Source organism: Falco naumanni, chromosome 4 (assembly GCF_017639655.2).
Source record: "Falco naumanni isolate bFalNau1 chromosome 4, bFalNau1.pat, whole genome shotgun sequence".
NCBI lineage: Eukaryota > Metazoa > Chordata > Aves > Falconiformes > Falconidae > Falco > Falco naumanni.
In genome coordinates this window covers 113,214,418-113,240,717 of record NC_054057.1, presented here as the reverse complement: position 1 = coordinate 113,240,717, position 26,300 = coordinate 113,214,418, and the positions used below count along the sequence as shown (strand labels likewise).

The 26,300-nt window shown below is 60.4% G+C and overlaps 4 protein-coding genes across 4 annotated transcripts; all 4 read right to left on the bottom strand.

The window, feature by feature from the left end:
- Window positions 1-294: 294 nt before the first annotated feature.
- On the bottom strand, window positions 295-5,355 carry TUSC2 (tumor suppressor 2, mitochondrial calcium regulator). Its single transcript, XM_040591966.1, has 3 exons — window positions 5,092-5,355; window positions 4,677-4,797; window positions 295-3,071 (listed from the first exon to the last, which is right to left on the bottom strand). Exons 1-3 carry the CDS (start codon window positions 5,241-5,243, stop codon window positions 3,006-3,008), a joined length of 339 nt encoding a protein of 112 aa, XP_040447900.1. The 5' UTR covers window positions 5,244-5,355; the 3' UTR covers window positions 295-3,005.
- Window positions 5,356-5,563: 208 nt separating this feature from the next.
- RASSF1 (Ras association domain family member 1) lies at window positions 5,564-10,826 on the bottom strand. The gene is made up of 6 exons (XM_040591965.1): window positions 10,549-10,826; window positions 9,364-9,485; window positions 7,086-7,190; window positions 6,701-6,995; window positions 6,072-6,187; window positions 5,564-5,966 (listed from the first exon to the last, which is right to left on the bottom strand). The coding sequence occupies exons 1-6, from the start codon at window positions 10,796-10,798 to the stop codon at window positions 5,820-5,822; spliced, it is 1,035 nt and encodes a 344-aa protein (XP_040447899.1). The 5' UTR covers window positions 10,799-10,826; the 3' UTR covers window positions 5,564-5,819.
- Window positions 10,827-11,913: 1,087 nt separating this feature from the next.
- On the bottom strand, window positions 11,914-22,540 carry ZMYND10 (zinc finger MYND-type containing 10). Its single transcript, XM_040592472.1, has 12 exons — window positions 22,272-22,540; window positions 21,558-21,666; window positions 20,869-20,985; window positions 19,658-19,711; window positions 19,406-19,558; window positions 17,251-17,339; window positions 16,867-16,967; window positions 15,328-15,500; window positions 14,904-15,029; window positions 13,205-13,326; window positions 12,873-12,998; window positions 11,914-12,195 (listed from the first exon to the last, which is right to left on the bottom strand). The coding sequence occupies exons 1-12, from the start codon at window positions 22,367-22,369 to the stop codon at window positions 12,111-12,113; spliced, it is 1,353 nt and encodes a 450-aa protein (XP_040448406.1). The 5' UTR covers window positions 22,370-22,540; the 3' UTR covers window positions 11,914-12,110.
- NPRL2 (NPR2 like, GATOR1 complex subunit) lies at window positions 21,370-26,156 on the bottom strand. Its single transcript, XM_040592471.1, has 12 exons — window positions 25,977-26,156; window positions 25,693-25,784; window positions 25,019-25,187; window positions 24,659-24,767; window positions 24,213-24,349; window positions 23,812-23,909; window positions 23,682-23,718; window positions 23,434-23,527; window positions 23,242-23,359; window positions 22,877-23,019; window positions 22,503-22,608; window positions 21,370-21,666 (listed from the first exon to the last, which is right to left on the bottom strand). The coding sequence occupies exons 1-11, from the start codon at window positions 26,046-26,048 to the stop codon at window positions 22,541-22,543; spliced, it is 1,137 nt and encodes a 378-aa protein (XP_040448405.1). The 5' UTR covers window positions 26,049-26,156; the 3' UTR covers window positions 21,370-21,666; window positions 22,503-22,540.
- Between the last annotated feature and the right edge of the window lie 144 nt (window positions 26,157-26,300).

Genomic DNA, 26,300 nt, shown 5'->3' with positions numbered 1-26,300 from the left:
AGAGTCACAGCCTGACAAAGCCACCAGCTCCTGCCAGCACCAGTACCAAACTGGAGCACCTGGCAATGGCCATGACTCATGGCTCCTTTACCACCAGTACCGCCCAGTGTGCAAACATCGCTCTCCCAAAAAAAACAGGGGTCTCAAAGTGCCAGCAGCAAACAGACCAGCACGAGAAAGCCCACCTCCCCTTGGATCTCCTAGCATCTCCTCCCTCCACCCATGAGCACAGCTGCTCACCTACACAGCTGCTCGCCTACGCACCCTCCCATGTAAGACAGCTCTTGGGACTTGTGGGGTCTACAAATAATTTTATTGAAATTTAACAAAAGTGGACAGATGCACTAGGAGGAAGGACCATAAACAGTGTGCATTTCCCACATCCATGGGTCCTACCCACACATTAAAGGAGCAAGGAGCCTAGTATCAGTGAGTATGGTTTGGCTATACATCCACACAGGAAAGCACGTCACACAGAAATTGTAAAAAAAAAAAAAAAAAAAAAAATTGAAAGGAATTGTTTTTTTTTTTTCTTTATCCAACACCACAGTGGACACAGATACTATTTACAGCGACCTTCACATTTTTAGATCCCTCCAGGTGCTCCCAAGGCCCTGCTGCAGGAGGGCTACAGGCCAGCGGAAGGGAGGGGGTCTGGGGGCTGGTTGCTCAGGAGACCAGCCTGGGAAGAAGCAGGGCACCACGCAGCTTGTGGGCAGCCTCCAGAGGTTTGCTGCCACTCCAATGACATGGGGAGGGGGTGGTGGGAGAAGGCGTGTTTTTTTGGGGAAGCATGTTTGAAGCCCTGGGGGAAGGGCGGGCAGCCTGTCAGGGAGGACAAAAGCATCCTTGCTAAGCTCGTCTCAGTCTCTACCTCCCCTTCCCAGGCATTCAGGCCAGTAGCCAGATTTTTGGCCAGTAGCCAGGCAAGGGGCACCCTGTTAGGGCAGGCAAACTGCACCAGCCCCTTCCCCACTCCTCTTCCACTTTCCCTGTATTCTCCTGTACCAGAGACAGATTTGGTGCAGCTTCCCGTGCCCTCAGATAGCATCAGGGCAAGGTGGCACAGGCAGCCCAGCCGCGGCTTTCTCTCCTCTCCTCTTCCTGGGGACAGCAGCTCCTGCTCTCCTCTGGAGCCCAAGGGATGCCCTTCCCAGGGAGATCCAGCCCAGGAGAAACTCGAGAGCAGGTGGTGCAAATAAGAAACACTTCAGTGGGGGATTGTTTTAAGACAAGACTTTCAAGCAAGCAGGAGAACAAAAGATGTTGAAAGAAGCGCCCAGCATCACAGTGTAGATCACAGCCCTGCCCTCCTGCTTCCCTGCCCAGTGGCAGCCAGCACATCCGCTTTACCCTCCATGCTCGCTCCTGTCGATGGGAACAGCGGGTGGGGGGACACAGAGGGAAGAGGTGGTGACAGGAAGACAGCAACAGCCTTGCTGCTGTTATCTCCCCAAAGCTGGGAATGTGGCCCTACGCCCGGGGCGGCTCTCAGCGGGCGTGGGGATGGATACATCCAACACAGAGGCCGACAGGGCTGGCAGCCAAGAGCCAGCAGCCTAAATTAAAAATCGAGGTAGCAAACGTCTGAAGTGCTTAGAAAGTAAGTAAGTTCTAGAACGAAAGAGGAGGAAAGCCAAGCCAGCTGCTGTGGGGAGCAGGCTCTGACCCAGTTTAACGCTGTGACCGCTGATGGTCTTCCTCTACCTGCCCGGTCTGGGGGCAGCTAAGCAGGGCGGCAGTGGCTCATAATGCTGGCAAGGGGTGGTATGGGTCAGGCCTCTCCCCGGCCCTGCGGCAGCTGGCTCAGCACCCCGGGGCCTCCGCGCAGGGGTGAGAGGCTTTTTGGTGCTGCCAAGCCAACCTCAACCTTCTCAAACAGGAGGAAAGAGGAGAAAAGAGCAGGACCTTCAGAGATGGAGCAGAAAGCCTCCCTTTAAAGTGCATTGCATTTCTCCTCCTGCCACCAGCTGTGATGCGGGAGGAACCGTAGTTCACATTGCCAGGGAGATTTCCAAGCCAGATAGGGATACCAATCGATTGTTTTTGGGGGATGGGGAACGAAGAGATGATTTTCTTCCTGCTTGGCTCTGTCAAGGCCCACCCCACCAGGAGGTACTTTCAAGATGGCTGCAGGGGGAGGAGACACCTTGCCCAGCAGCCCAGCCCCACAGTGGGCGAGGGACAGGGCTCAGCAGAAGCCCACTTGCTAACAGGGGTGGCATGTCTGCTGCAGAGCTGGGGACCTCGCTGCCATCAGCAGTAGCCATGGACCACAGAGATCTCCTGCAGGAAGGGGGACTGCAGGCAGTGGCAAAGCCAACCTCCCCACAGCTGGCATAAATGGGAAACATACACGGGGAAGAAACCAAGGTCCAAGACAGTGGCATCTGACCTCCGTCCCTTTCCCAAGAAGAGCGCAGCAGCTAGCCAAATGTGCTTCAAGACCAGCCCCACCTTGGCCTGCCCCATTTATCCTCCATCAACGGACCCATCCAGGGGAGCATCATCTAACACCCATGGTCAAGCATCATGCCTCAACACTGGCCATCTAAACACCAGGCCCAAGGGACCCTGGGGCCCCAGGCAGCACATTACCTTGCCTTGGCTCTCCCTGGGCCGCATACCTGAGAAGCGGAGGGTTTTCTCTGGTGAGAAGTGCAGGCTCACTCTCCCTTTAACAGCTCAAACACAGCAGCTTGTTTGCAATTCCAGTTACCCATCAAACGTCAGCTAGAGGCTACAAAAGGTATTTTAAGTCTTCTGACTCAAGCGAGGATGTTTTTAAGCAGTCGTTGCACAAGGCCACTCATCTCCTGTGAGGAGTGCTAGCCAAGCCCAGCCTGGCCTGCTCTGTCCCACCTCACCTCCAGGAGAGGGGAAAGCCCCTGTCCCTGCCGCACGGTCAGAGTCTTCCTTGGGTGGGAATGCAACACAGCCTCACCTGGTGAGGCTGGGGGTGGTGAGGCAGGGCCTCCTGCCTGCGGGCAGCAATGTCTGGCAACTCACACCTCGCAGATGATCACAGGGAAATCCACGTGAATGCGAGGGTGCTCCAGTTTCACTATGCCCTGAAAGAAGAATCATAGTGGTGAGCAGAAGAGACCACCCAACAACAGCCACAAGCCTTGTGAGTACAACAGAGGATACCACACCCTCAAGGAACAGGAGTCTATAAAGCTGCTTTGGCACCAGGTACTCCTGGAGAACAGCACATGGTGAAAGCACTTTGCCCTTCGAACCGGTCCCTGGAGAGCCGAGGGCGGCACGGATGGCTGCCACACATGGTGGGTCTGGAGCTCAGCAGGGTGAGAAAGGAGGGAGCTGCTCTGCCAGGCACTGCCCGTGCAGCAGCTGGTGCGTGACTGGCAGATATTGGCTGTCTGGGCTTTTCATCCAGCACCTTTCATTCACGGGATTTAAAAGAATGAAAAGAGCTCTATGAGAGAAAGCAGCCAGGGCAGCTGGCACACAAGAAAAGCAGCTTTCTATCCAGAGGGGAGGCTGCTGAATGCACACTCCCTCCACGCCAGCTACAGGCGCTTTTCCCATGCCCTGTTCAAGCCTTCTCCTGTTACAGCACCGGGAGAACATGCTGGCAGGTGGGGGCTGGGAGGAGAGGGGGGAGCAGGGGCTTGGGGCTGGGCCTGTACATGCAGAGCCAGAGAAAAGCCTGGACTCGCAAAGAGCTATTTAGTGCCAGTACCTGCTCTCTCCAGCCTGGTGAGTTTCAAGCCACATTGTTGAGGAGTCAGCCCCACCACCCAAGCCCGCCTCTGTAAGAACGCCAGCCTGGGGAGTGGCACTGTATGCTTCCCCCCATAACTGGTTGTGCAGCACTCAGAGGGGTCCTGTTCCACTAGAGGTCTGCCCAGCCCTCAGAGCACACCGACAGCTCACCCCAGGCACTTGCTAAAGCCATGCCTTTCTGCTTATGTAGCTAAGACTCCTGCAGGGTCTCTCTCCAGCCCTGGTTTGATCCGCCCCTTTTCTCCATTTATACCCCCAGAAGCTTCCCTACAGGCAGGCTATCCTTTTGTAGTGAGACTCTCAATCAGTGCCCCAGCCCCTACCCAGCTTGACCACAGTTGCTTATTTTAAGAGGAGAGTTTTGCAAAACACATAGGTCAACACCATTGTCACTGCCAAGTGTCTGGGGGGAACACACACACTCTCATTAGCAGGTGATGGGCTTTGGCTGCTGCTCCCAAAGCCGGGGTCTGGCCCTCTGCAGCAACAGGACACTGGCTGAGCAAGCACAGCACCCCACACCTTGGGGAAGGTGCTCAGCAATGGGACATCATGGCCACGGAGGGCTGCCTGGCACTCTGCGCCCCACAACACACACCCAGGCGACTTATCTTCCCCATCCTGGCAGCTCTAAAGGGCTGGAGTACCACTTCCCTTTGGAAACGTGAGCTGGAAGGTGTCACCAGCTCTGCCTCTCCTGTCACAGCCTCATGCTGTGATGTGCATGTAAGCCAGGACACACAGGAGTCACAGCTCTGAAGCAGAAGCTGGGGGGGGGGGGCACTGCAGAAAGCCTTCACCTTCCCAGCAAGCCCGGCAAGAAGATGCCCCCGAGGAAGAAGGCCCACGTGCTGCACAGCTGGGTCTTCAGCTGTCACTGTGGCACTTCCGGCACTCGCTTTTCCCCACCCTTCTCCACGCACTACCTGAGGTATCAGGTTCTTGTGGATCCTCTTCAGCTTGGCGCGCTTCTTCCCGTTCTTGGTAACGATTGTCTCCTCGTAGAACTCGTGAGCGAGATCCCCGTCCTCATCGTAGTACATGGAGCTGCCGAGAGGAGAGGGGAGGCGAGTAGGTAAGAGCCTGCCGCCAGCTGCCGCAGGAACCCCCGAGCCGGGAAGGGGCTGGGGCGGGCCGACACCGCTACCCCCGAAGAGCCGCGGGGGCCGGCCGCTGCCGGCGCAGCGGCTGTCGGGGTCGGCCCCTCTCGCCCCCCCGGTCCCCCCGCCGCAGGCCAGGGCCTGTCCTCCGGCGCCTTGCCGGTGCCCGTGTAGGCCCGAGGCGACCCAGCAGCGAAACACCCCACCCGGCTGCTACGGCAACTGCCTCCCGGCCTCTCACCCGCGCCGTGTGAAGACGAAGGGGGTGGCGGCCCGCGCGGCCCGCGCCCGGGCCAGGGCCTGCTGCCCGCCGGGGCCCTCAGCGCCGCCGCCGCCCGCCGCCTGGGAGGCGAAGGGCCACAGCCCCCGCGACTTAGAGCCGCTGGCGCCCATGGCGGGGGCGGCGGGAGCGGGGGGGGGTGGGGGTGGGGGGGGGTGGGGGGAAGGGGGAAGCGGCCCAGAGCCGCCCGGCGACACCGAGCGAGCGCACCGCCCCTGCGTGCGCTGCCGCGCTACGACACTTCCGGCACGCGCAGCGCCCCCCGCACGTGACCGGGGAGGGAGGATCTGCCCTGGTCACGTGAGCGCGGCGCGTGACCGTGCCCTCCCCCGCCGCCGCCCCGCCTCGCTCGCAGCGGTGGCTCCTGGCGTGGCGTCCCGTCCCAGCCATCCCACCCCGGCTTCCCCGCCAAGGACACGCCGCAGGCCAGGCCTCGTCACCAAGATGCCTTTATTGGTGCTCGCCACCCCGCCTACCCCCGGGGACACTCGCCCCCCTGGGCACACCCACTCCCCCGGGGACACTCGTTCTCCCCGGGGACCCCACTCCCCGGGCCAGCCCCACGGGGGTTGTGTCGACCCGGTGGGTCCCGGGGTGCCCCCTTCCACCCCCCCTGCCTTGTGCCCCCACCCGCCGGCAGGCGAGGGTCCCGGCGCGCTGGCTGGCCACGGGCACGGGTGACACGGTGGTCACCCTGGTGTGCGCGTGGCCAGTGCCTCTTGCATCTTCTGGCGGCAGCGGGCATAGCGGTGCCGCAGCCGGCGCACGTGCTCCTCCTCCTCCCGCTGCAGGATGCGCAGGAAGTTGTGCAGCTCCGGCAGTGTGAAGGCGTCCCACTGCAGGCACATGGGCTGCCATCGCAACGGGGACACAGCACGTTCCCCCGTGGCCACATCCTCTGGGGGTGTGGGTGCCAGTCCCCTCCCTGTCCCTGTACTCACGTTCACCTCCCCAGTCTCATTCTCCTTCAGGATGAAACTGAGCACCTTCTCGCTGGGGCCAGCCAGCAGCCGCAGCCGCAGTGGCTGCTCCTCGTCAGCCAGCTTCCGCAGGTACACTGCAACGGCAGCCACATGTCATGGCGGAAGGGACACCACCGCCATGGGGACACTGCCACTACAGGGACATCACTGTCACTGTGGGGACACTGCTGCTACAGGGATGCTGCTACCATAAGGATGCTGCCACTACAGGAACATCACCGCCTTGGGGAACACCGCTGCCATGGGGGACATGTCCATGGTGACAGGGGACACTGTCACCAAGAGGGTACCACTGCTACAGGGATGCTGCCACTATGGGGAACATTGCTGCCATAGGGGATACTGCTGCCATGGGGGACACCTCCACAATCACTGGGGACACCACGGGGATGTGGCTGCCCAGGGGAACCTGCCACTATGGGGACATCACTGCCACAAGGATGCTGCCACCATGGACAGTGCCACCATGGGGACACCACTGCCATGGGGATGCCGCCACCATAAGGCCACCACCACCCAGGGGAAACTGCCACCACGGGGACTCAGCCACCACTATAGGGACAGGGATACTCCAGAGCACTCACTACCTTGCTCATCCTTCTCAGATCTCTCGAAGAGGGCGAACTTGCGGGGGTTATCCACAACGGTGAACTTGCGGAGGAGGGCATCGATGACCTCGCTGGCACGGGTGTGCGAGAGGATGTGCAGGTGCTTGACAGTCCCCTTGGGCAGGTAGAAGGATGTGCGGCGCTTCACCCCCTGGGTGTGCGGCCCCATCCGCCCCGCCTGCAGGGAGGGGACCCGCTTGGTGGCCGGCACCGAGACAGGGCGCACCAGCTTCAGCTGCACCTTGATAAAGCCAGTGTAGGAGCCATCCTTGTTCTGGGAGACACCGGTGGGGGGGGTGAGTGGGGCCAGGGCAGGGCACCGCTGACCCCCTGGCCCCACACTGACCCCACACTGACTCCATACCAGGCTCATGAAGAGGTTGCTGTTGATTTGGCTGTTGTACTCCTTGATCCGCTGCTCCACCTGTGCCTGGTCCAGCTCTGCCTTCTCCCACTCACTAGGCTCATCCTGCACAACAGAAGCTGGACTGAGCAGCACTGTGGCCAGGAGGACCCCCCTGTGCCTGCCCTGGCATGCTGCTGGCCCCCCAGCCCACCCTGGAATGCCAGCTGACACACATGCTGGTAGCTGTGCAGGGTTGCATCAGCCCAGCTGGCGTGGAGCTGAGCTGTGCCGGAGAAGCATGGCTGAGCTCAGCACAGCCCCAGCCCTGCTCCAGGGGTACTGGCACCAGACACCCCCTTCCCCCAGCCCTCAGCCCTGGGGCTGCAGGGATGGGTGAACCTGCTGCGAGGACACTCCGGGGCTGGGCATCTTCTTCCAGAACCCCAGATCAGACAAGCATCCCCAAGTCAGGGTGCCGGCAGCCCAGCACCAGGGCAACTGCCAGGGGGATGCCCCAGGATCCCAGGCAGCAGAGCTGGGCTGGGCTAGGGGTGCAGCCCATCCGTGCCGCCAGCACCTGCTTCCAAGTACTGGCCCCACACCGGGGACACACAGGCATCCTGGCTCAGCATCCCCGCCGCCGGCACCCACTAATGAGTATTTATGTAGGGCTGCGGGGCCACCGTATGGAGTTGCACATGTCCCTACAGCGCTGGAGGGCTGGGGAGCACCCGGGGCTCCCAGCCCTACGGGCCATCCCGTGGCATGCAGGCACTGCCCGACCCTGCAGGGGTCCCCACGGGGTGGGGACAGCTGTGAGGCTGCCCCAGGGGGCTCACCCTGGCACTCCCAAGCAGTGTCCCTTGCCCCCTCTGGGGGCAGCTCCAGCCTGGGGGGCCATGGGATGGCCAAGCCAGGCAGCAGAGCCCTGCTCAGCCCACAGTGCCTTGCTTGCTCCACCACACTTGCATCCATCCAACTGGACAGAGCCACCCTGCCCCACGGCATGGCCACATTTGCTCCCACACTTGCCCCATAGCAAGACCATGCTTAGCTCCACGGCAGAGCCATGCTAAGCTCCAAGACAAGACCGCCTGCCCCCCACGTTCTCCTCACGACGGGGCGACAACCGGCCCCACACCAAGCTCACCCTCGCCTGTCCCCCAGCACCCAGCCCGGGGGCCGTGTGCGCGCTCCCCCCCGGCTGACGTCATCCCCCCGTGACGTCACGGCCGGTGGCCTGGGACCGACCTGGCGGCGGCGCGGGCGGCGACCGAGGGAGGTGCGGGCTGTGTAGAAGAGCTCGGGCTCGGAGTCGGAGTCCTCCTGGCTGCAGTAGCCGCTGCTCGCCGTGCTGCCCCCCGTGCCGTCCCGCCGCAGCGCCAGCGCCGCCGCCGCCCCGCAGCCCCCGGCCACAGGCACGGCCACGGCGGCGGCCGCAGCCCGCTCCGCCCGCCCCGCGGCCCCGCTGAGCCCGCGGGCACACGGGCACACCCGGCCACGCGCCAGCCCGGCCGGTCCCCGGGCTGCGGCCCGGCTCGGTCCGCTCCCGGCTCGGCTCAGCCCGGTCCTTGGCCCGGCCCGGCTCGGCTCGGCTCGGCCCGGTGCCTGTCCCGGCTCGGCTCGGCCCGGCTCACTCCTTGTCCCGGCTCGGCTCCGCCCGGTCCCTGTCGCGGTGCTGTCCCGGCTCGGCGCGGTCCCCGTCCCTGCCCAGCTCCTGCTGTCGGCCCCGCCCCGGCTGGGGGGGGTGACGTGGGAGGGGGCGGTGCGGCGCGGTCCCGCTTCCGGCGGTGATTTCACCCGCGCCCGGACCCGCCCGTGCCTCGGCCCGGCGAGCACGGACTGTCCGGGCACAGCCCAGGCCAGCGTAGCTCAGCTGGGCACAGCTTAGCCTGGCACAGCACAGCACGGTTCGGCACAGCCCGGCACGGCAAAGCACAGTGAAGGCCAGCATGGCTTGGCACAGCCCAGTGTGGCATAGCCCGGCATGGCACGCGCAGCACAGCACAGCGTGGCTCGACACTGCCTGGCACAGCACAGCACAGCATCGTTTGGCTTGGTGCAGCACAGCACCAACACAGCAAGGCTTGGCACAACCTGGCATGGTGCAGCCTGGCATGGCACAGCACAGGCCAGCCCAGCAGCACATCAAAGCCCAGTGTGGCTCTACACAAGCTGGTATAGCACAGCTTGGCACGGCACAGCCTGCCCTGACATGGCGTGGCCTCACATGGCACAGCATGGCACAGCCAACCCCTGCCCACGCCCTCCCTCGCAGACATGGGCCAGGCCCTACCACGTTGGTGTCCTTCTCCAGTGTCTGCTCGTTGCCATCGTCCTCATCGCTGGTGCTCGGGGGGCCGCTGCAGTCCAGCCGCACCAAGGCCCGGCACCGGTAGTGGCAGATGAAGCTGCAGTCTGGGGACGGGGACAGGAACAGTGTCACCACCACGGCGCTGGGTATCAAGGTCCGTGGCTGCACCGGGGGGGGTACTGGTGCCTGGTGGGCCAAGGGCTGGTGCATAGTGCCAGTATGTCCAGCTGCCTGCCCATGCTGTGCCAGTGCTGCGGGCTCAGGGGGCAGCACCCACATGGGACACTGCTGTGCCACGCTGCTGGCCAGCACCGCAGTGCCCGTGCTCCCTGGACTGGCCAGTGTGGGCACCTGATGGCTGGGATGCTCAGTGCCCGGTACTGGGATGCCCACTACCTGGTGGGGTACATGGTGCCAGGCTGCCCAGTGTGGGTGCCCAGTACCAGGATGTGCAGTGCCTGAAGGGGACTGCCCAGTTCCCAGTGTATGTGCCCAGTATGGAGGTGTCTGGTGCCCGATAGTGGTGCCTGGTGCCCAGAGGCCCAATGCTCAGTGTGCGTGCCCAGTACAGGGATGCCCAGCTCTCAGTGGCCTTGTCTGGTACCAGGATGCCCAGTGTGAGTCATCAGTACTGAGCTGCCCGTGCCCAGTGGGGATGCTCAGTGCTGGGATGCCTGCGCCCAGTGCAGGTGCCTGGTACTGGGATGCATGGTACCTGGTGGGGGTGCCTAGTAACACGATGCTCAGTGCCTGGTGTGGGTGGCCGGTGCCAGGATACTTCTGCCCAGTGGTGGGAGACTTGCTGCGCAGTCAGGGTGCTCGCTACCAGGATGCCCAGTGCCCGGTGGGAGTGTGTGGTGGTGGGGAGCCTGGCACCCCGTCAGGGTGCCCGATGGCAGGATGCCCCGTGCCCTGTCAGGGGTGCTTTCTGGAGGGATGCCCGTTGTGCCATCGGGGTGCCCAGGGGCAGGGTGCCCGGTGGTGGGATGCTTGGTGGTGGTGGTGCCCGCTGGCAGGATGGCCGGTGCCCTGTTGGGGTGCCCGGTGATGGGGGTGCCCGCTGGCGGGATGGCCAGTGCCCTGTCGGGGTGCCCGGTGGTTAGGGTGCCCGCTGGCGGGATGCCCCGTGGGGGTGCCGGGAGGCCCGGGGCGCGGCGCGGTACTCACGGCGGCACTGGAGGCTCTTCCTGCCGCCGCCCCAGACGAAGTCCCCGCAGAGGTCGCACCAGGTGTGGAGCCCGCGGCGCCGGGGCTCGAAGCGGTGCCCGGCGCCCGGTGCCGCCGTCAGCCGCGGGTCGGGGTGCGTGCCGGGGCCGGGCCGTCGGGCCGGGCTGATGCGCAACGCGTTGGTCCGTTCCAGGCGGCCCCGGGCCGGCCGCGGCTCCGGCTGCAGCTCTCGCAGCTCGATGAGCTCCATGGCCCGGCGGTCGCGGGCGCTGCGCGGCGCCGACGCGGGGGCCGGCAGCGGGGCTGGGGCGGGGACCGGGAGGGGCCGCCCCGTCCGGCCACCGCAGGGGAAACTGAGGCAGGAGCGGGGTGTAGAGGGGGGACAGCCGCGCAGGCGCCCTGGGGTCCCGACCGTCACCCCCGGTCCCGGCAAGCCCGGCGGGGCGGGCTGGAGGCGGGGAAGATGCTCCCGGAGCCGCCGCCGGGTAATGGGAGCCCCACTCGGGCAGCCCCGCTCCCTCCCAGGGCCGGGGCAAGCCTCACTCCGTGCCTCAGTTTCCCAGCGGCGAAGGGGCCCGGGGGAAGAAGCTCTGGCAGCGGGTGAGCAGCAGCCGAAGCTCCCCGGGGGAGCCTCCGCGCTTGGAGTAAACTCCTCACCCCCAGCGTGGGCTGCTCGTTGTGGCTGCAGCTGGACCCAAGATGGTTTCCTGCCTGTGGGTCCTACAGCAACAGCACTGGGGCGTGCTTTGGGGCGCCTGCTTTTGGGGCGTGGGGGGTGTGTCTCAGACACCCCATCAGAAAAGGGGCACAGCACTGCCAACCTTTCCCAGCCATGCTCAGCACAAGGCCCCAGCCCTCTGGCAGCGGCTGCTGGCTGGGAAAGGTGGAAGGCACCCCAAGGCCCAGCAGACCACCCCCACACCCTGCAGAGAGATGCTGGTGGGCAGGGGGCCAAGCCCTTGGTGCTAATATCACATCACCTGGGAGGGGAGGGGGGAAACCATCCCTATGAGATGGCAGGTAACAAACACCCGAGAAACTCATTGCTTTCTCACAGCGAGGTGCTTGGGCTAACCACATCCTCTGCCTGCCCCTGCTGCTCTAATGTAACAGCCAAAAGGTAAGGAGAGGTGGCAAGGAGGCCTTTTTGCCCCTTTTCCCGCCCCAGCTCACGGGCCTTGACCACCGAGGGCTTGGTCCTTCTGGTAACCACAGCCTTATTGGCTCTTTTTTCAGGTTCTCTGGGATTTCTGTTGTTGCAGAGAGGAGTAATGAAAACCTCCCCCTCTCCCAAGGTACAAGGGAGGGGAAGAAGCTATTGCACATCTTCCGCTAGGAGAAAAAAACGCAGGAGCCAAGCAGCAGCAGGGTGCAGAAGGAGGTTTATTGATGAAAGCTGCACAATGGGGTGGCGGTAGAGGAAAGACCAAGCTCAGCCAGTGCTGCCCAGGGCTGGGAGCAGGCAGAGGGGGCCTTTGCTGACTTCTCCCCTCCGGTCACTGGGCTGTATGCAGCGGGGCGCCTTGCCAAGCCACGGGGCCACGTGCCAATCACCGCTCCTCTTACAGGTCATCCACACTCCTCAGCACCCCGGCCATCAGGTTGCAGGCAACCTTGTGCTTCTGCCAGTGCTGGACCTGGCACGCCCTGCGCAGGGGAAGGCTGCTGCTCAGGGGCCCTGCTGTGAAGTGGGCTGCTCGCAGCTTGAGCAGGGATATAGTGGTGCCACATCCATCCCCAGGAGCAAAGCAGTGACAAGGACAAACCCCAGCACTGCACTCCTCTGGGCACTGGAGGGGAGCTGGCACAGCCAAGCATTAGCCCAACAGGGAGGTGGATGTGGCCCCCAGTTCTGGGGGCTAAGATGGTTTAACACCAGACCTTGCCAGACGATTCAGGACCAGAGAAGATTTAATTTACTGCTACCACCCCAGCTGCCACATCCCAGCTTGTTACCTGCACCCACAGAGCCATAGGTGCTTTCCTCTCTACCTGCCCCACCAAGGTGCAGGGGAGGGAGACAGTCACCATGGAACACCCAGCCTGTTGCTGCTGTTGGTGTGGGCACTGGCAGCTCAGCACCTCGCAGCAGCAAAACAACACTCACCAGCATCTCCTCCACCAGTGTCCCGGCACATCAGCCTCACCAGAAGATCGGGACAGGTATGTGGCAAGTGGAGAGCCACCAGTGCTGAGCAGCAGTGGGACCCCTGGCTTCCCTTGGCCCTTTCACAGCATCCTCTGATGAGGTCTGGGGTGCTCTGGGGAGCAGGTGCACTGGGGGGGGCTGCAGGGGACATAGGGGGGTGGCAGGGCTCCCTTACCGTGTGCAGTACCACTCGTTCTGGCAGCGAGAGCACCGTTTGGCTGCCTCTGCACCACACACCCTACAGCGGGGTTTGTCAGGGGCTAGAGCTTCCATCATGTCCAAGCTGTAGGTCTGTGCCCACCTGCAGCAGGCAGAAAAGGGGGTGAGGCTGCTCCCAGGGAACTGCCAACAAGCAGCAAGCTGTCCCCACTGCACCCCACTACTGAGGTGGTAACATCCCCAGCCAGTACCACAGACCACTCCATCCTCTCAGTGCTGAGTTTCAGCCCCTGCTAATGGGGATACTGGCTCCACTGGGCACCCTGTATGCATGTGCCAGGGCCTTACCTGCGTGCCTGAAGCTTCAGCTCCTCCTCAGTGGGACTGAAGACATGCTTCACCTGGTGCTTGGCAATGGCCTCCCACTTCCCAGTGTTTTTCTTGAGGATATAGTCCCAGATGATGGGAACCTGGTGGGAAAGGCAGAAGGGGAGGAAAAGGGTGCTCACAGCCCAGTCAAAAGCACCGCAGTATGGGGTGTCTGGGGGGCAGCCAGCCCCAGGTATGAGGAGCATGCCCCTCCAGGAGTGTGAGTGGAGGCAGCACGGGAAAAGGCAAAGGTGCAGAGAGCCAGGGTGTGCTTTTGGGTACACAGAGGGGATGGATCCATTTGCCAGCGAGCGTTAGGTGAAACAAGGCAAAACCTTCAGGGCCCGGTTGCGAGTGAGAGTTCAGCCCCAAGGCTCCTGAGCAGAAAACCCTGGGATCTCAGCGCCCCATGTGCCGGCAGCAGTGTGAACCCCATGCTCTGGAGCCATTTGCCTGAGCAGATTTTTCCACTCGTCATTTCCCTGAAGATGAACACCCAGGGAAGGGCTGGCCAGCACGGAAAGGAAAGCACCAGCCAAGAGCAGCGTGGGGATTTCAGACTCTGGAGTAGATGATGCTACTTCAAACAGCACTGCCTTCTCCAGCAGAGTAAAAATAGCCAGGCCTGGAAAGGGGAGGAGGCTGCTCCAGGAGCAGCCAAATGGAAAAAGGCCTTTCCTCAGCTTGGCTTGGAGACAAGGAGTGAGTTCACCTCTTTCTGGGCAGAGCAGGGAGCCCATGTGTTTGCTTCCAGCTGGCTCCCCCTGCCTACTCCTGGGGTTCAGCCCCAGCCCTTGGCAGAGGCAGAAGCAGCCCCAGCACAAAAGCAGAGCTACAGAGAAGGGCAGCAGCCTGGACAGGGGCTGGATGAGGTCCCCAGTGCGGCAGCTGCCTGTCCCTGCCCCACTGACACACTGGCAGTTGAGGCATGTGGAGCGAATCCATAACCACCTCCACCCTGCTGCCATCCTCAGCCCCAGCCACTCGGCTTGCTGATCTGCAGCCTTTCGCTGCCTCCAGCCACCCACAGCCAGCTCCGGCTGGGGCACATCACCCTCCACCAGGGCCATGCGGCCAGCTGTACTGGGGGCAGCGTGTTCCCTCTCTGCACAGCCCCAGGGATCGCTGCCCGACCGACCCATCCACTCCGAAAGTGGTGTGGGAGCCTCCAGCAGCAGGGTAGAGCCTCTGCTCTCCCAGCTGCCTCTTTGCAGATATTCCCCCCGCCCCCAGTTTCTCCTCTCAGCTCAGGAGAAGCAGAAACACTTTGCTCAAGAGGTTACCACTGCATGGATTAAACACCCCAAGAACCTCACACTGTTTGAAGACCCTCAGGGCCCAACTCCCAAGCTGTTGACTGTCAAAACAAGCCAGGGGTTATCTCTGTCCCATGCTGTCACCACCCCAGGAACTCGATGCAGTCTAGAGAGCTGTTTATAACCCAGAATTTATGCCTTTAGATGTGACTGCTTGGCCACTGTGGCAGCAGGACAAGGCTCCCATGTCACACACAGGCAACTTTGCTGGCAATAAAGGTGTAACTGTGAAATGGGTGCTCAGCGGCTTTACCAGGGCACCACCTCTCCAGAGCTGACCTTGGTGGGAGGAAAAGGGGTCAGGGGAGCTATCAGGCTTAAAGCAGAGCAGCTAGAGAGGTGGAGGCAGAGCCACAGGATACCTGCTCCAGGATGAGGTCCTTTTTGGGGGGAGCTGGCTCTGTCATTGCAAGGTGGCTCAGAAATCTCTGCATCTCCACCAGGCTGGGCAGCTGGTCAATGAGGATGTCCGTCAGGAATGCACGGAGCTGTGGTCACAGAGAAGGGAGTGAATGGAGAGGGGTCAAGACAAGGGAGCCAGAGCTGGTGAAGCAGCGTGGCAAGAGCAGGGATCTGTGGGGCACTGGCAGAGTGACCCATGGGGGTCCCACAAGGTGCAAACACAAGCTTTGCTGCTGCTGGCATGGTGACAGACCCTGCTGTTCTCCCACCACTGGCTCCTAGGAGCCCATAGTGGGGATGGGGAGAGATGCCAGAGGTGCCCAGTGCAGGCAAGGTCCTACTCTGTGCTGCAGGGCCCGTGGCCTTCGTGGTGTGGGGTCTTACCTTGAGGACCTGGCTCTTGTTGAAGCCATCAAAGTGGTATTTGCACTGGCATTCGGGGCTCAGCAGGAGGTTGAGCAGGGCAAGCCACACCTGCCCATCGAGTTTTGTCATCTTCACCTGGTCTTCAGGGGGCATCACGTGCCATGCACCATTCTCAAACTTCTTGAGCTTGCCTGAGGGACAGAACACACAATTCCAGGAAGAGTCAGCGCTGCCTGAAGGAAGACAGCTGAGAGGTGGGGACGCTGGCCTATGCTCACTGCCTCACTTCACCACAAGCAAGCCCCTCTGCTTCTGCCTGCTTCTGTTTCCCCACCCCTTTGCTCAGCAAAGCAGCCTACTTGGTACTGAGACATGCTACTACGGAGCATGAAAAGCATAAAGAACATGTTTTAAAACAATAGGACTATGGCAGGAATGGAAAAATCCCTGAGATAGCTTCCTCCGTACTTGGTCAGGAGTGTAGAGCACCGGTAGGTGGTGGGGGAGCCCATGTTGCAACAACAGAGTGGCTGGAGAGGCATGTTTTGGGGTACCAGCGTGGCCAATACCCAGTCTTCTGGAGTTACTTCTGCTGGTGGAAGCCGGAAGTAGTATGAATATAACAGAAGTGATAAAACAAGCTCCAGGAGCTGCTGTGCTGCTCTGGGGGATGGAGGAGGATGTAACTCTGCATCTGCACAGCCTGGAAATATCTTTGCACTCTTGTTCCTTTCCTATCCCTCCCTTGGGGCCCTGGATCAAAGCTCCCTCTGACACCCCCAGCACACAGGCAGAGAGAAGCAATGCGTTTCCTGGCTGGAGGAAAGAGGAAAGCTCCCACATCCAGCTGGGCTCTTCTCGGCAGGCACAGAGCCATGTGCTTCCCAGCATCTCTTCCGCCCCTGCACGCACCATGACCCCCCTTGGTGCAGGGCTGGGGAGAGGCACGTGGGTTCCCACACCCCAGGCTGTGCCCCACCACTGCTCAGAGGCAGGCAGTGGGGAAGCTGGGGGGCTGCAGGGGGGCACACCTGGCTGCAGAGGTGTGGGAGGCAGGGCTGATGGCGCAGGTGATGGCTGGTGGGCACAACCTGATCAGGAAGGCCTTTGGCAAGAGCAAAGCTCAATAACCAGCAGCTTCAGGGCAATCAGTTTGCTCCCTGGGAGAGCCCATGTCTGGCTCTAATTCTTAGTGTTGTCCCAGAAAGGTGCAGACAGGCTGGGACTGACACTCTGGCCTTTCTGTGTCTGAGACAAGACTCCTCAGAGCAGCAGGTGGGGCTGTCAGACATGCTACGCTCCCGGTCTGCCCACGATCAGCTCAGAAGACACTGCCCTGTGTGAGGACTGGCTTTAGGGAGCACTGCTGGGCTCCCAGCTCAGCTGTGCTGCAGCTGCTTTCAGGCTGAACAACTTCAGGCACTAGTGAGGAGCAAGGGGAGGGGACGCTAGAGGGGGAATAGCTTTCTGCAAGGCCTCCTACAGCAGAGCCATCAGAGGCTGGATGTGCCAGCATACCACCACAGTGCCCCAGGTACCACAGGGCACAATCCATACCTGCTTCCCGGCAGCTCCAGGGGCAATGCTCCACCAGCTCGACAAGGAGGCAGGGCAGGTTGTGGGTGTTCAGCATTCGTGTCAGTGCACTCAGGGGCAGACTGGAGATGGGACAGAAAGGGTGAAATGGTGCTTGAAGACAAGTGCCAAAACAGATACAAAAGCTCCCTGAGGCAACTGAGCAAGGCAGGAAAAAATCCAATAAGCTGGGTTCCCAGGAGTGCCATGGAGCAGGGTGGAGCACTGCTTCATTTGCCTCCTGGGCCACAGTGCCACTGCCACCATGGATACAGCCAGCTGCTGAAAGGGGTCCAGGCACCCGCTGTGACCCCACAGGAATCTGAACTGGAGAGCCTGGCACCTCTGCTGCTCCTGGGCACCTACCTCTCTACCTGATCGGTGATGAATCGCAGCACAGACAGGGCTTTCAGGGAAATCTCAAACTCCATCATCTCTGCCTGCTTCTGCAGCTCCTGTAGAGGGACAAACATAGCCTCAGAATTTCAGGCCCCATTTCCCAGGAGCTACAGGGAGGCAGGCTGTTGGTGATGCATCAGTAACCACAGACTGGGGAGGAAACCGGAACCCTGCAAATCAAACTGCTTCTCATCTCAACTGTGCCAGTGTTGCCCGTTTGCAAGAGCAAATGCAGAAGTGGTTGCAGCCCATTGTTGCTTGTCCCTCATCTCTCTCCCCCTAACAGGTCAGGGGGGCTACTGGCAGCAGTGCCCTGGCACAGGGACACCCCCTGAAAGAGGCCAGTACCAGACCACTCTTCTCTCCCCTTCTGGGATCATCTTGTGGCCCATGGGCCTGCAGAGACCTGTGAGGCTAGGAAGGGGGAAGCTGCACGATCAGCAGAGGAGGAAGAAACTTGGCCCTGGCACAGCTGCAGTCCTACATCCACCCTTCCTGGATCTGCCTCTCCCCTCCAGCTAAATATCAGCCTGTGGTTATCCCAGCCCGCAGCTATGCCATGCTCACCAGCCACCCAGCCTCCTTCCCTTCGCAGGTGGTGTGGAGCCCCATTTATCCCCCCACATGCTCAAGCTAACAGCCTGACCATCCTCTGACCCAGCCTCTTTTGAGACCATCGGGATGCTAGGCTGAGAGGTGTCAAGTCCTTCTCCCTGGCCCAGACCGAACTTCTCCTCTTAAGTCCCAGATGCTCAGCACCTCACATTTTTCATGTGCAGAGCACTGACCTCAGCAACTCTTACTTCTCTGAAGTGCCACTGCAACAGTTTTCTTCCAAATTCCTGCAGTAAGAAGGCCTGTGCTCCCCATACCAGTGCCCCACATGCTACTAAGAAAGCCTTACAGTCTCTTCCCCCTGACCTCCCTCTCCAAACTCCCCTGGTGAGGCTGTTTCCTACAGCTCCTCCTGACATCCAGACCTCATCGCTGCTACCTTTGGGCAGGGACTATCTTTTGCCTGTGCTTCTGGGGGGCAGCAGAACAGGTCCTGCTCCAGGGGTTACCACCATGCACAGTCACAAAGGGCAACAGGCTCCACAACACAGGAGAGGGCAGGAACAGGTTTTTCATAAGGGGTTATTGTATGCAGAGTCAGGAGGGCCTGGAATGAATCAGAGGAAACCAGGGTCCTTGCAAGAGAAGCCCTTTTTAGAACCCTATTGGCTAGAAAAGGACATTTTTTTAACCTGAGCCATGTCAAAGCACTGACAGAGACACCCCCTTCCCCTCCCCAGCTGGGAAAACATTTCCTGGAAAACATCCCTATTGTGCTCCAGAGCCCTCCACTTCCTTCCCTTTTCTGGAAGAGGAGCATGTGCTTGGGCAACAAGCCAAAGGATGGAGGCAACACAGGGAGGTATAGCCAAGCCTGCAGGCTATCACTTTAACTCTGCTTCTCCAGATGCTCCTTGTGGTGTGCACAGTTTGAACGCTCCAGGTGCTGAGAAGTACCAGAAGAAGAGACATCCCACACCAGAAAGGTGGGCATGGCAGCCCAGGGGCACCTGACTAGGAACAACTCCACGCTTGCTGTTGGCTCAGACCAGCACAGAGAGGAGGTATTTCTCAAACAGCTGAGGAAGCTGGGGGGAAACAGATTAGGATAATTCCTAGTCATATTGCACATTGATTTAGGGAAGGATCCGTCTCATGGTTAACCCTGGCTGGCTCCAGCAGCAGCCTGAGCTAAGGGGGTTTCACAGGCTCCCACACAGCTTTCAAGAGCAACAGCAAATGGCCAAAACCCCTGTACTGCATATTTTGCCTAACTGTCAACTCTCCAGCATCCCCCACCCCTCAGAGCTCAGACTGTGTCCTGCAGGAGGCTTCAAGCTGGCACTGTCACAAGGGAGGGTGGAAGAGTGGCTACAAGGTGGAGGAAGATTGGTGCAGCTGCTGGCCCAGCAGACAAGCATCAGCACCAGACACCCTCTGAGATGGCTGGGAGGTGCCACAGCTGCAGCCAAGGTGGTCTCCATGGGAAGGCCCCCCTGTGCCTCTTCAGGCTGCCCATATCCTCCATCATATGTGATCCCAATGAGCTACAGGACTTTCTCCTCACCTTCATAGATGAGGGGCTGGCCAGATCCTCAGGATGCAGCTCCACCGGGGTTGCTGTCTGTCCATTGGTGCTCTGAGCTGCGAGCAGGGTCAGTTTTCGGTGGCAATAATCAATTAAATCCAGAATGCTGTCCTCTGCTGACTCACAGATCTCCTTCACAATGACAAGAGTTTCACAGAGGGCCAGGCCCCACTGCTGTGGCTTTCCACCCCCAGGGGCATTACACTGAAGAAAGCTGAACCTGCCTCTTACCTTGTAAAAAAACACTGTCTCCAAGAGGTTAATGATGGAGGCTTCATGATGCAGCTGTGGGAGGAAAATGGCAAAAGTGAGGCAACAGCAGAGCAGCCACCAGTACTGAGGCCACAGGCAATGGGACTGGGAAAAGTGCTCTTCTAAGAAGCTGCTTATGTAGTTGTGGCCAAACACAAGTCCAAGAGCCAAATACAAGTGATGTAATCTTTAGAACAACTCCAGTTCATGCAGTTCATATTAATATTTATGTTAACATGCCTATGACACTACAACATGCTGACAGAGAACCATGCTTCCCAGCAGGCAGGGCTTTTCAGGGCTCTGCCTCTGCACTACAGTGGCAATACAACCATAGCCCTTGGGCAAGCTGCAGCCCCTGTCACCGGCACAGAGCCACTGCCTGAGATTGGACAGTGCTCCATATGGCTGTGCTGCTCTTAGCCCCCTGGGACCAGAGCAGACAGCCTTGTTCCGACTGGGAACCAGGAGGTAACTGCCTTGAGGCAATGCTGCAGGCAAACAGCTGCCCAGGGAAGCAACCACTTTGCCCCAGCAAGATGTTGCCCTGGACTGAAAATGGGCTAAAACTTCCAAGCCTTGGGCAGATGTCTCTCAGGTCAAGGGCTGCATCCTTCCCACAGGGAAGTCCAGCACCCCGAAATCGCTCCCTTGCTAAGAATGGCCCAAGGGACTGTTGCACCCAGGAGCTCAGTAAGAAAAAAAGCTACATTTTTCTTACACTTTCTCCAGAGGCAGATAACCTCGGAGAGCCCTCTGGTTAGAGGTGCCAGAGAAAAACAGTGTTCAGAGTGGGCCAAAAACCTCAGCGGCATTGTTGCCGGGGAGTGCAGGTAGCACTGAGTCACTGGGAGCTGCAAGCCAGGAGCACAGCTGCCTCAGGGAGCAGCTTTTGTTACATCCAGCAGCTCTCGCAAGCCCTTGTGCGGGATTAGGCAGGGGCACAGCCCTCCACAGAGCTGAGTTTCCCTGGGAGTGGGTCCCTGTCCCTCCTGGGGGCAAGCATATGGCCTTGTTGCCACAGCTTTGGGAAACCACGTGCTTCCCACTGTGTCACACTGTCCACTGCAGCTTCTTAGTCTGGTGAGATATAAAACCCTAGCTCTGAGATCTCCAGGGTGAGATTTATTTTTAAGCATAGTGGTACCTGCCCAATTTCCAGGCTTGCTCCCACTGCCCCCTCTACTCACCACCACATAGATGGGGAAGGAATTTCTTGGCTTGAAGTCCTCCAGCTGGCACAGCACAGGAAAGATCTTGTGTTTCCAGATCTCCACAGAAATCAGCTCCCCAATGAGAACAGGAATCTAGACAGGGAACGGATGGGGGAATCAAGCCCTTCAGACCAGTGCTGCAGAGGCAACTAGTTTTATTGGTAATGCTCAGCCACACAGATTTTGGAGTTAGCCCCCAAAGAGGGGCAGCCTTGGGACACACTGTGTGTGTATTCACCCAGCTCACAAATTGATAGCTTTTCATCCACAGACCAACGGGCAGAAAGAGCTCCTGTGGTTGCAAAGGGGAAAGATGACCCTGAGGAGCTGGGCAGGTCCTGAGCACCACACATCCTGGTGCAGTCCAGCACATTCTGGGGCTGGGACACCTCAGGTATAAGGCAGAGATCTGCAGTCAGAGGGGCCCATGCATGAGATCAAAACAAAACTCCAAGAGAGGAACCGGAGACCAGCAAGTAGAAATACCACAGCTTGACCTTTAATATTTTTAAAAAGCAAAACTGGCAAACCAGCAGTCAAAAGTCTTTCCTGGAAACAGATTCTTCACTGTTTTATTCCAAAAATTACACACTGTCCATTAGACAACCCTAGCTCGAGGCTGAAGGCCTGGCATGGGCATCACTACTGCACCCAAGGAGGCTCACCTTGGCGTAGGTGACCAGCAGCTCAGTGAGGAGCTGCTCCTGACCCATGGAGGCACTCAGGATGGCGTGCATGTTGAGCTTCTCCACACACTCGTGCTGCGAAAGCCATCTGCAGGGCAGCCAGCAAGGACATCAGTGCCAGAGACCTCTGGCCACCAGCCCTGGGGCTCCACTGCACTCCTGGAGAGGGACCCCCATACAGGGGAACCTGCTGCTGGCACCCTCATCCCTAGGAAATGCCCCAAGCCTGCCAGACACCCCCAAACCTCACGGTGTCCCCTAAGCCTGCGCTCCCTGGGGCAGCCCCAAACCCACTGCTGTCCCATTTGACCCCAACACCTACACTGTGAGACCCCAAAACTGGACGTCCTCCCTTCCACCACCTCTACCCGCACTGATGCCCTGGGGACACCCTAGGCCTAGCATCCCACTCTCTCCCCTGGTCCTTGCAGGAAGGCTCCAGAATGGGGGCCTCTCCTCTACCCCCACCCCACCTTGACTTTCTGGAGTCACCTCAAAACTGGGCCACTCCTCTCCACCCTAGACCTCCCGGGAAGCCCTCCTACTCCACAGCTGACCCTCTGGGGAGGCCCCAGAACCGCGGCCTCCCCTCTCCCCCCACAGCCCCTGTGGGAACACTCCAAATGCAGAACCCCTTCTTCGCCTTCACCCCTCCCAGACCAGGCCCCCTCGCTCCAGACCCCGTCTCCGCACCCCTGCCCGCCGATGTCCCGCAGCTCGGTGCCCCGCAGCGCCCGCACCAGCGCCTCGGCCTCGGCGGGCAGCAGCGGCGCCGGCCCGGCGGCGGCCATGGCGGCGACGTCCCTATAGCAACGGGGGCCCCTGGCGGCGACTCCACCGCCCCCTGGCGGCGCGGGGGAGCGACCGCGGCCAGCGGGGCGCAGTGGGCTCCAGGGACACGCACGGCGGACGCGCAGGGGACACCTGAGCCCCGGGGCGGGCCCCGGCTGCCATCCCTGCCGTCACTTCCAGCACACGATGATGTTGGGGTCGTTCTCCAGGCGCTCATCCAGTTCCTTGTAACTCATGCCTGGGGTGGGCAAGGCAGCGGGTTGTTAGGGGGGTGCCCAGAAGGAGTGTTGGGGGGCTGGCTGGGCTCCCCTACTCCTCCCCCTAGCAGCATGGGCTTGGCAGCCCAGCTCAGCACAGAACCTAGCTCCGAGTCCCATCTCCCTGCAGTCTGAAGGCTCCAAAAGGGGCAAGGGAGACCCCAAAACCAGTGCACTGCCCTGGGCACGCAGGCAGCCCTCTGCCTCCCATTGGCCCCAAGCATCACGCAGAGGAGCCTGGACCCTTACCGGTCTTGCAGCAGATCTCATCATAGCTGTGGCAGCCTGTGTACAGCCGAGCTGGGTGGCTCCGCTCATCCCGGGCGACCTTGACAGGGTATTTCTGAAGCCGCCGGATAAGACCCTTCATCAAACCAAACTGGATAAGCCTCCTGGGGATGAGGAGGGAAGAGACCAGGACCACAATGCTGAGGTGTCAGACACCCCAGCTCCCTCACTCCTTTCTGGTTCCACCATGCCATTTCACTGCCTCATGTTTTCCCACCTACAGACAGAGGGGTTGGGTACACCCCCTTCAATACCCCACACTTGCCCTGCCACCCCTGGTGTCACCGCTGCTCTCAGGGACTGAGCAGGAGAGTACTGGCTCTGACCTCTCATCCACCCTCTGGAGCTGCAGGGTGTAGCGGGAGATGAGGTCTCGCACCGTGGTGCCAGGGCTCAGCCCACAGTACAGCTGGAAGACGTCTCTGAGGCTGGCTCGCTTGTGCCCTGCAGGGACAAGTCACCAGTCAGCTTCCCTCTCCCCCCGCCTCTGCCAGCAACCCAGCCCAGGGTCACCGTACCTTGTTTGGTGACATAGGACAGACACTCCTCCTGGAGACACTTGTCATCCACCAAGTCCTGGACCTTTGGTGTGGTGCAGTAGACGTTGGAGTACTGGAGGGCAAGGGAAAACTAGTTCTGCTCTGCCACGGCTCCAGGAAAGACCCACCCTGCTCTGAACCCCATTGTCCCCCCTACATGGCCACTCTGATGGTGTAGCCACTGCCCAAATCCCACTTGCAGCCCCACACTCCATGGCTGGACCCACCTGGAGTATGGAGACGAGTGTGACAACCCCATAGTACCTGCAGATGGACAGGGAAACGTGAGACGCCCTCTCTGACAGCACCCACCACCCCACCTCCTGCGGCTGAACAGGCCTCCTTCCACACACTCACAGCAGGTTTTGCACAGCAATGCGCACCAAGTTCAGCTCCACATCAGCTTCTGCAGAAATCTTCTGGACGTGCCGAAAACCATCAATGTAGGGCAGGATCTAGAAGGGGAGGAAGTGATTGCTGACAGCAGACAGCAGAGAGGCCCAAGGCATCACCCTTAAGCCTAAGAAACTCCCCTGTGTCTGGGAGCACACTGGCACAGGCAGGTTTCATCCCCAGCAGATTTTATCCTTGTCTTGGGTGAATGGGTTGCTTGCAGGCCCAAGCACAAAGACAAGGGCAGCACCAAACCGTGCTCATTAGTGCAGTGATCTCTGGGACAGCCTGACTCTCCTCTGCCTCCAGGTAGGCTGGAAACAGATCCCATTCAAAGTATGCTGCCCCCAGTTAAGGACACGGACCTGCTGCGTGGTGAGATCCCACTGGGAGTTGAAGAAGTCATCCTTGTCTTGGGTAAAGACAGGGACATCGTACTCCTGCACGATGGGGGGGTCTGGGCGCTGCTCGATCACCTTCAGGTGGATGGTGTTCGACTCATCTGTCCAGGGAAAGGGAAGTGCTCAGTCCCCACAAAAACCTTTGCTCCCTTGGGAGTTTGTGAACAACAGCGCCAGGACACCACCATACCGCACAGAGGAAGGTGTCTGCAGCCCCATAACCTCCCGGCCCTTCAAGCCACCCAGGGCAAGGCTGGCTCAGATCCCCCCAGCTTCAAGCGCAGACAGGGAGGGAGCTGCCAGAAGCAGTATAGGCAGAGCCAACCTGTGCGGGGGATGCCCCAGCTGCCCCCCCAGCACCACCCTGCCCTGCTCCTGCCCTCACCACCAGGCTGGTGTGGTTGCCATACCTATGGGCAGGGTGCACTTTCCTTTGGCGTTCAGCTCCTCCAGAAGGATGGTCATAATGGGAACCAGCTTCTGTTTACTCTCCTCGTTGGAGATAAAGCCACTTTCCAGCTAAACAGAGCAGAAAATCGAGCCAGGTCCTCCCCACAGGATTACCAGCTATAGGAACCATACATCCCAGATCCTGTCCTCCCTAAAACTTCAAGTGATGTGTGGGTAAAGCCAGCATGATCCCCTCCTTGCTGTATACCTGGCCCCTACCCCAGTAATGCCACGATCCACAATATGTGCCAGGACACCAGTGACTCTGTGGAGTGGATCGTGAGGCAGCTGGCCTCTGCTTATATTGGCTCGGGCCTCACCTCAAGGGTGGTGAGGTAGCCGGCCAGCTTCTTCACTATGGGCTCCAGCGCACAGGCCTTGGCTCTAGCATCGCACACGAAGCCCAGGTTGAAGAGAAGAGCATTTCGGCTGTACTTCTTGTGCTCGATACACACGGGGCAACCGATCAGTTTCTTTTCCATGGCCGTCCTGTCAGAAGACAAGTATAACTGCACCTACGCCCTCAGGGAGGCCTGAGCCCCACACAAGGCTAGTGTTCAGTCAGCTCTGGAAGTGGGGGCTTCTCTGCTTCACAGGAAAAATTATGTCTAATCCCCAAATGCTCAGAGTGCAAAATACAGTCTGAAGAAGGGAAGAAAATAGGGTCAACCATCAGAAAAGAAAACTGCCTCCCTTCAAAAGTGGCACAGCTCTTGGGACTTGTTTGACTTTCCTGGATTTGAGGCTGATGGAGAAGCATGTGCAGCACCAGCCACCCCCAGAATCAGGTACCCATCCCCCATGCACGGGTAATTGCAGGCATAGGAATGGACCTGCTGAGTGCTGGGACAGACATCCCTGTGGGCTCAGAGCTGACAGCTGGCACTGCCACATCGCCCAGCTGCTGTCTCCTGCTGGCACAGCCTTGCCGAAGCCAGGACTGGGCAGTGACATGCCCTCCCCCCGGAAGGGCCCGGTGGCCGGCCACACTCACACGGTGATCAGTTTGTTCTGTAGCTCGGGCTTCGTGATGACATACACCTGGATGGTGTCAAAGAGCTCCCGAGAGATGAAATCCTCCGGGACCTGCAGCGGCACAGAAGGCTCCGCTCCAGCCTCAGCCGGCTGCTGAGCCCGCCCCAGCCCCGTGCCCCCAACGGGGCCGGCCCCCACCGGGGCAGCCCCGCCGCCCCCTCCCTGCTCCCCTCAGGGCGCTACCAGGCCGCAGCCGCAGCCCCGCCGGCGGGCCCCGGCCCCTCAGGCCCAGCGCGCCCGCACCTGGTAGGTGATCTTGGGCCCCAGCGTGGGGTGGAATTCGCTGAAGAAGACGCACTCAATCCTGCCGCCCATGGCGGCCCAAGAAGAGGCCGGGCTGGACCCGAGGCGGCAGCGGGGCGGTAGAGCGGCGGGGCGATAGAGCGGCAGGCACCACGCATGCGCCCCGACCCCTGCCGGCCACCGTAGCGTCCATCCTGCAGGACGGAACGTCACATGGCCGCGCCGATAGAGGCGGGCTCTCACCCTGAGCGACAGTGCGACCACCCATTCAGCAACGGCATGGCGCGGAGGAGGCGGGCCCTAGCGCGGACTGGCCCAATCGGG

Bases quoted from the DNA above. Each gene is read 5' to 3' on its own strand.
- TUSC2 (XM_040591966.1), bottom strand. From the start codon at position 5,243: ATGGGCGCCAGCGGCTCTAAGTCGCGGGGGCTGTGGCCCTTCGCCTCC. The intron at 4,798-5,091 runs GTGAGAGGCCGG...TCCTCTCGGCAG, and splicing joins TTCGTCTTCACACGGCGCGG to CTCCATGTACTACGATGAGG. The intron at 3,072-4,676 runs GTAGTGCGTGGA...TTCTTCTTTCAG, and splicing joins ACAAGAACCTGATACCTCAG to GGCATAGTGAAACTGGAGCA.
- RASSF1 (XM_040591965.1), bottom strand. From the start codon at position 10,798: ATGGAGCTCATCGAGCTGCGAGAGCTGCAGCCGGAGCCGCGGCCGGCC. The intron at 9,486-10,548 runs GTGAGTACCGCG...CCCCGTCCCCAG, and splicing joins GAAGAGCCTCCAGTGCCGCC to ACTGCAGCTTCATCTGCCAC. The intron at 6,996-7,085 runs GTATGGAGTCAG...GGTGTCTCCCAG, and splicing joins GCAACCTCTTCATGAGCCTG to AACAAGGATGGCTCCTACAC.
- ZMYND10 (XM_040592472.1), bottom strand. From the start codon at position 22,369: ATGGCCGCCGCCGGGCCGGCGCCGCTGCTGCCCGCCGAGGCCGAGGCG. The intron at 16,968-17,250 runs GTAGGTGCCCAG...TCCCATCTCCAG, and splicing joins ATCACCGATCAGGTAGAGAG to TCTGCCCCTGAGTGCACTGA. The intron at 13,327-14,903 runs GTATCCTGTGGC...CTTTCCCACCAG, and splicing joins AGGACCTCATCCTGGAGCAG to GTTCCCATCATCTGGGACTA.
- NPRL2 (XM_040592471.1), bottom strand. From the start codon at position 26,048: ATGGGCGGCAGGATTGAGTGCGTCTTCTTCAGCGAATTCCACCCCACG. The intron at 25,785-25,976 runs GTGCGGGCGCGC...GTGCCGCTGCAG, and splicing joins GGCCCAAGATCACCTACCAG to GTCCCGGAGGATTTCATCTC. The intron at 25,188-25,692 runs GTGAGTGTGGCC...GTCTTCTGACAG, and splicing joins CAGAACAAACTGATCACCGT to GACGGCCATGGAAAAGAAAC.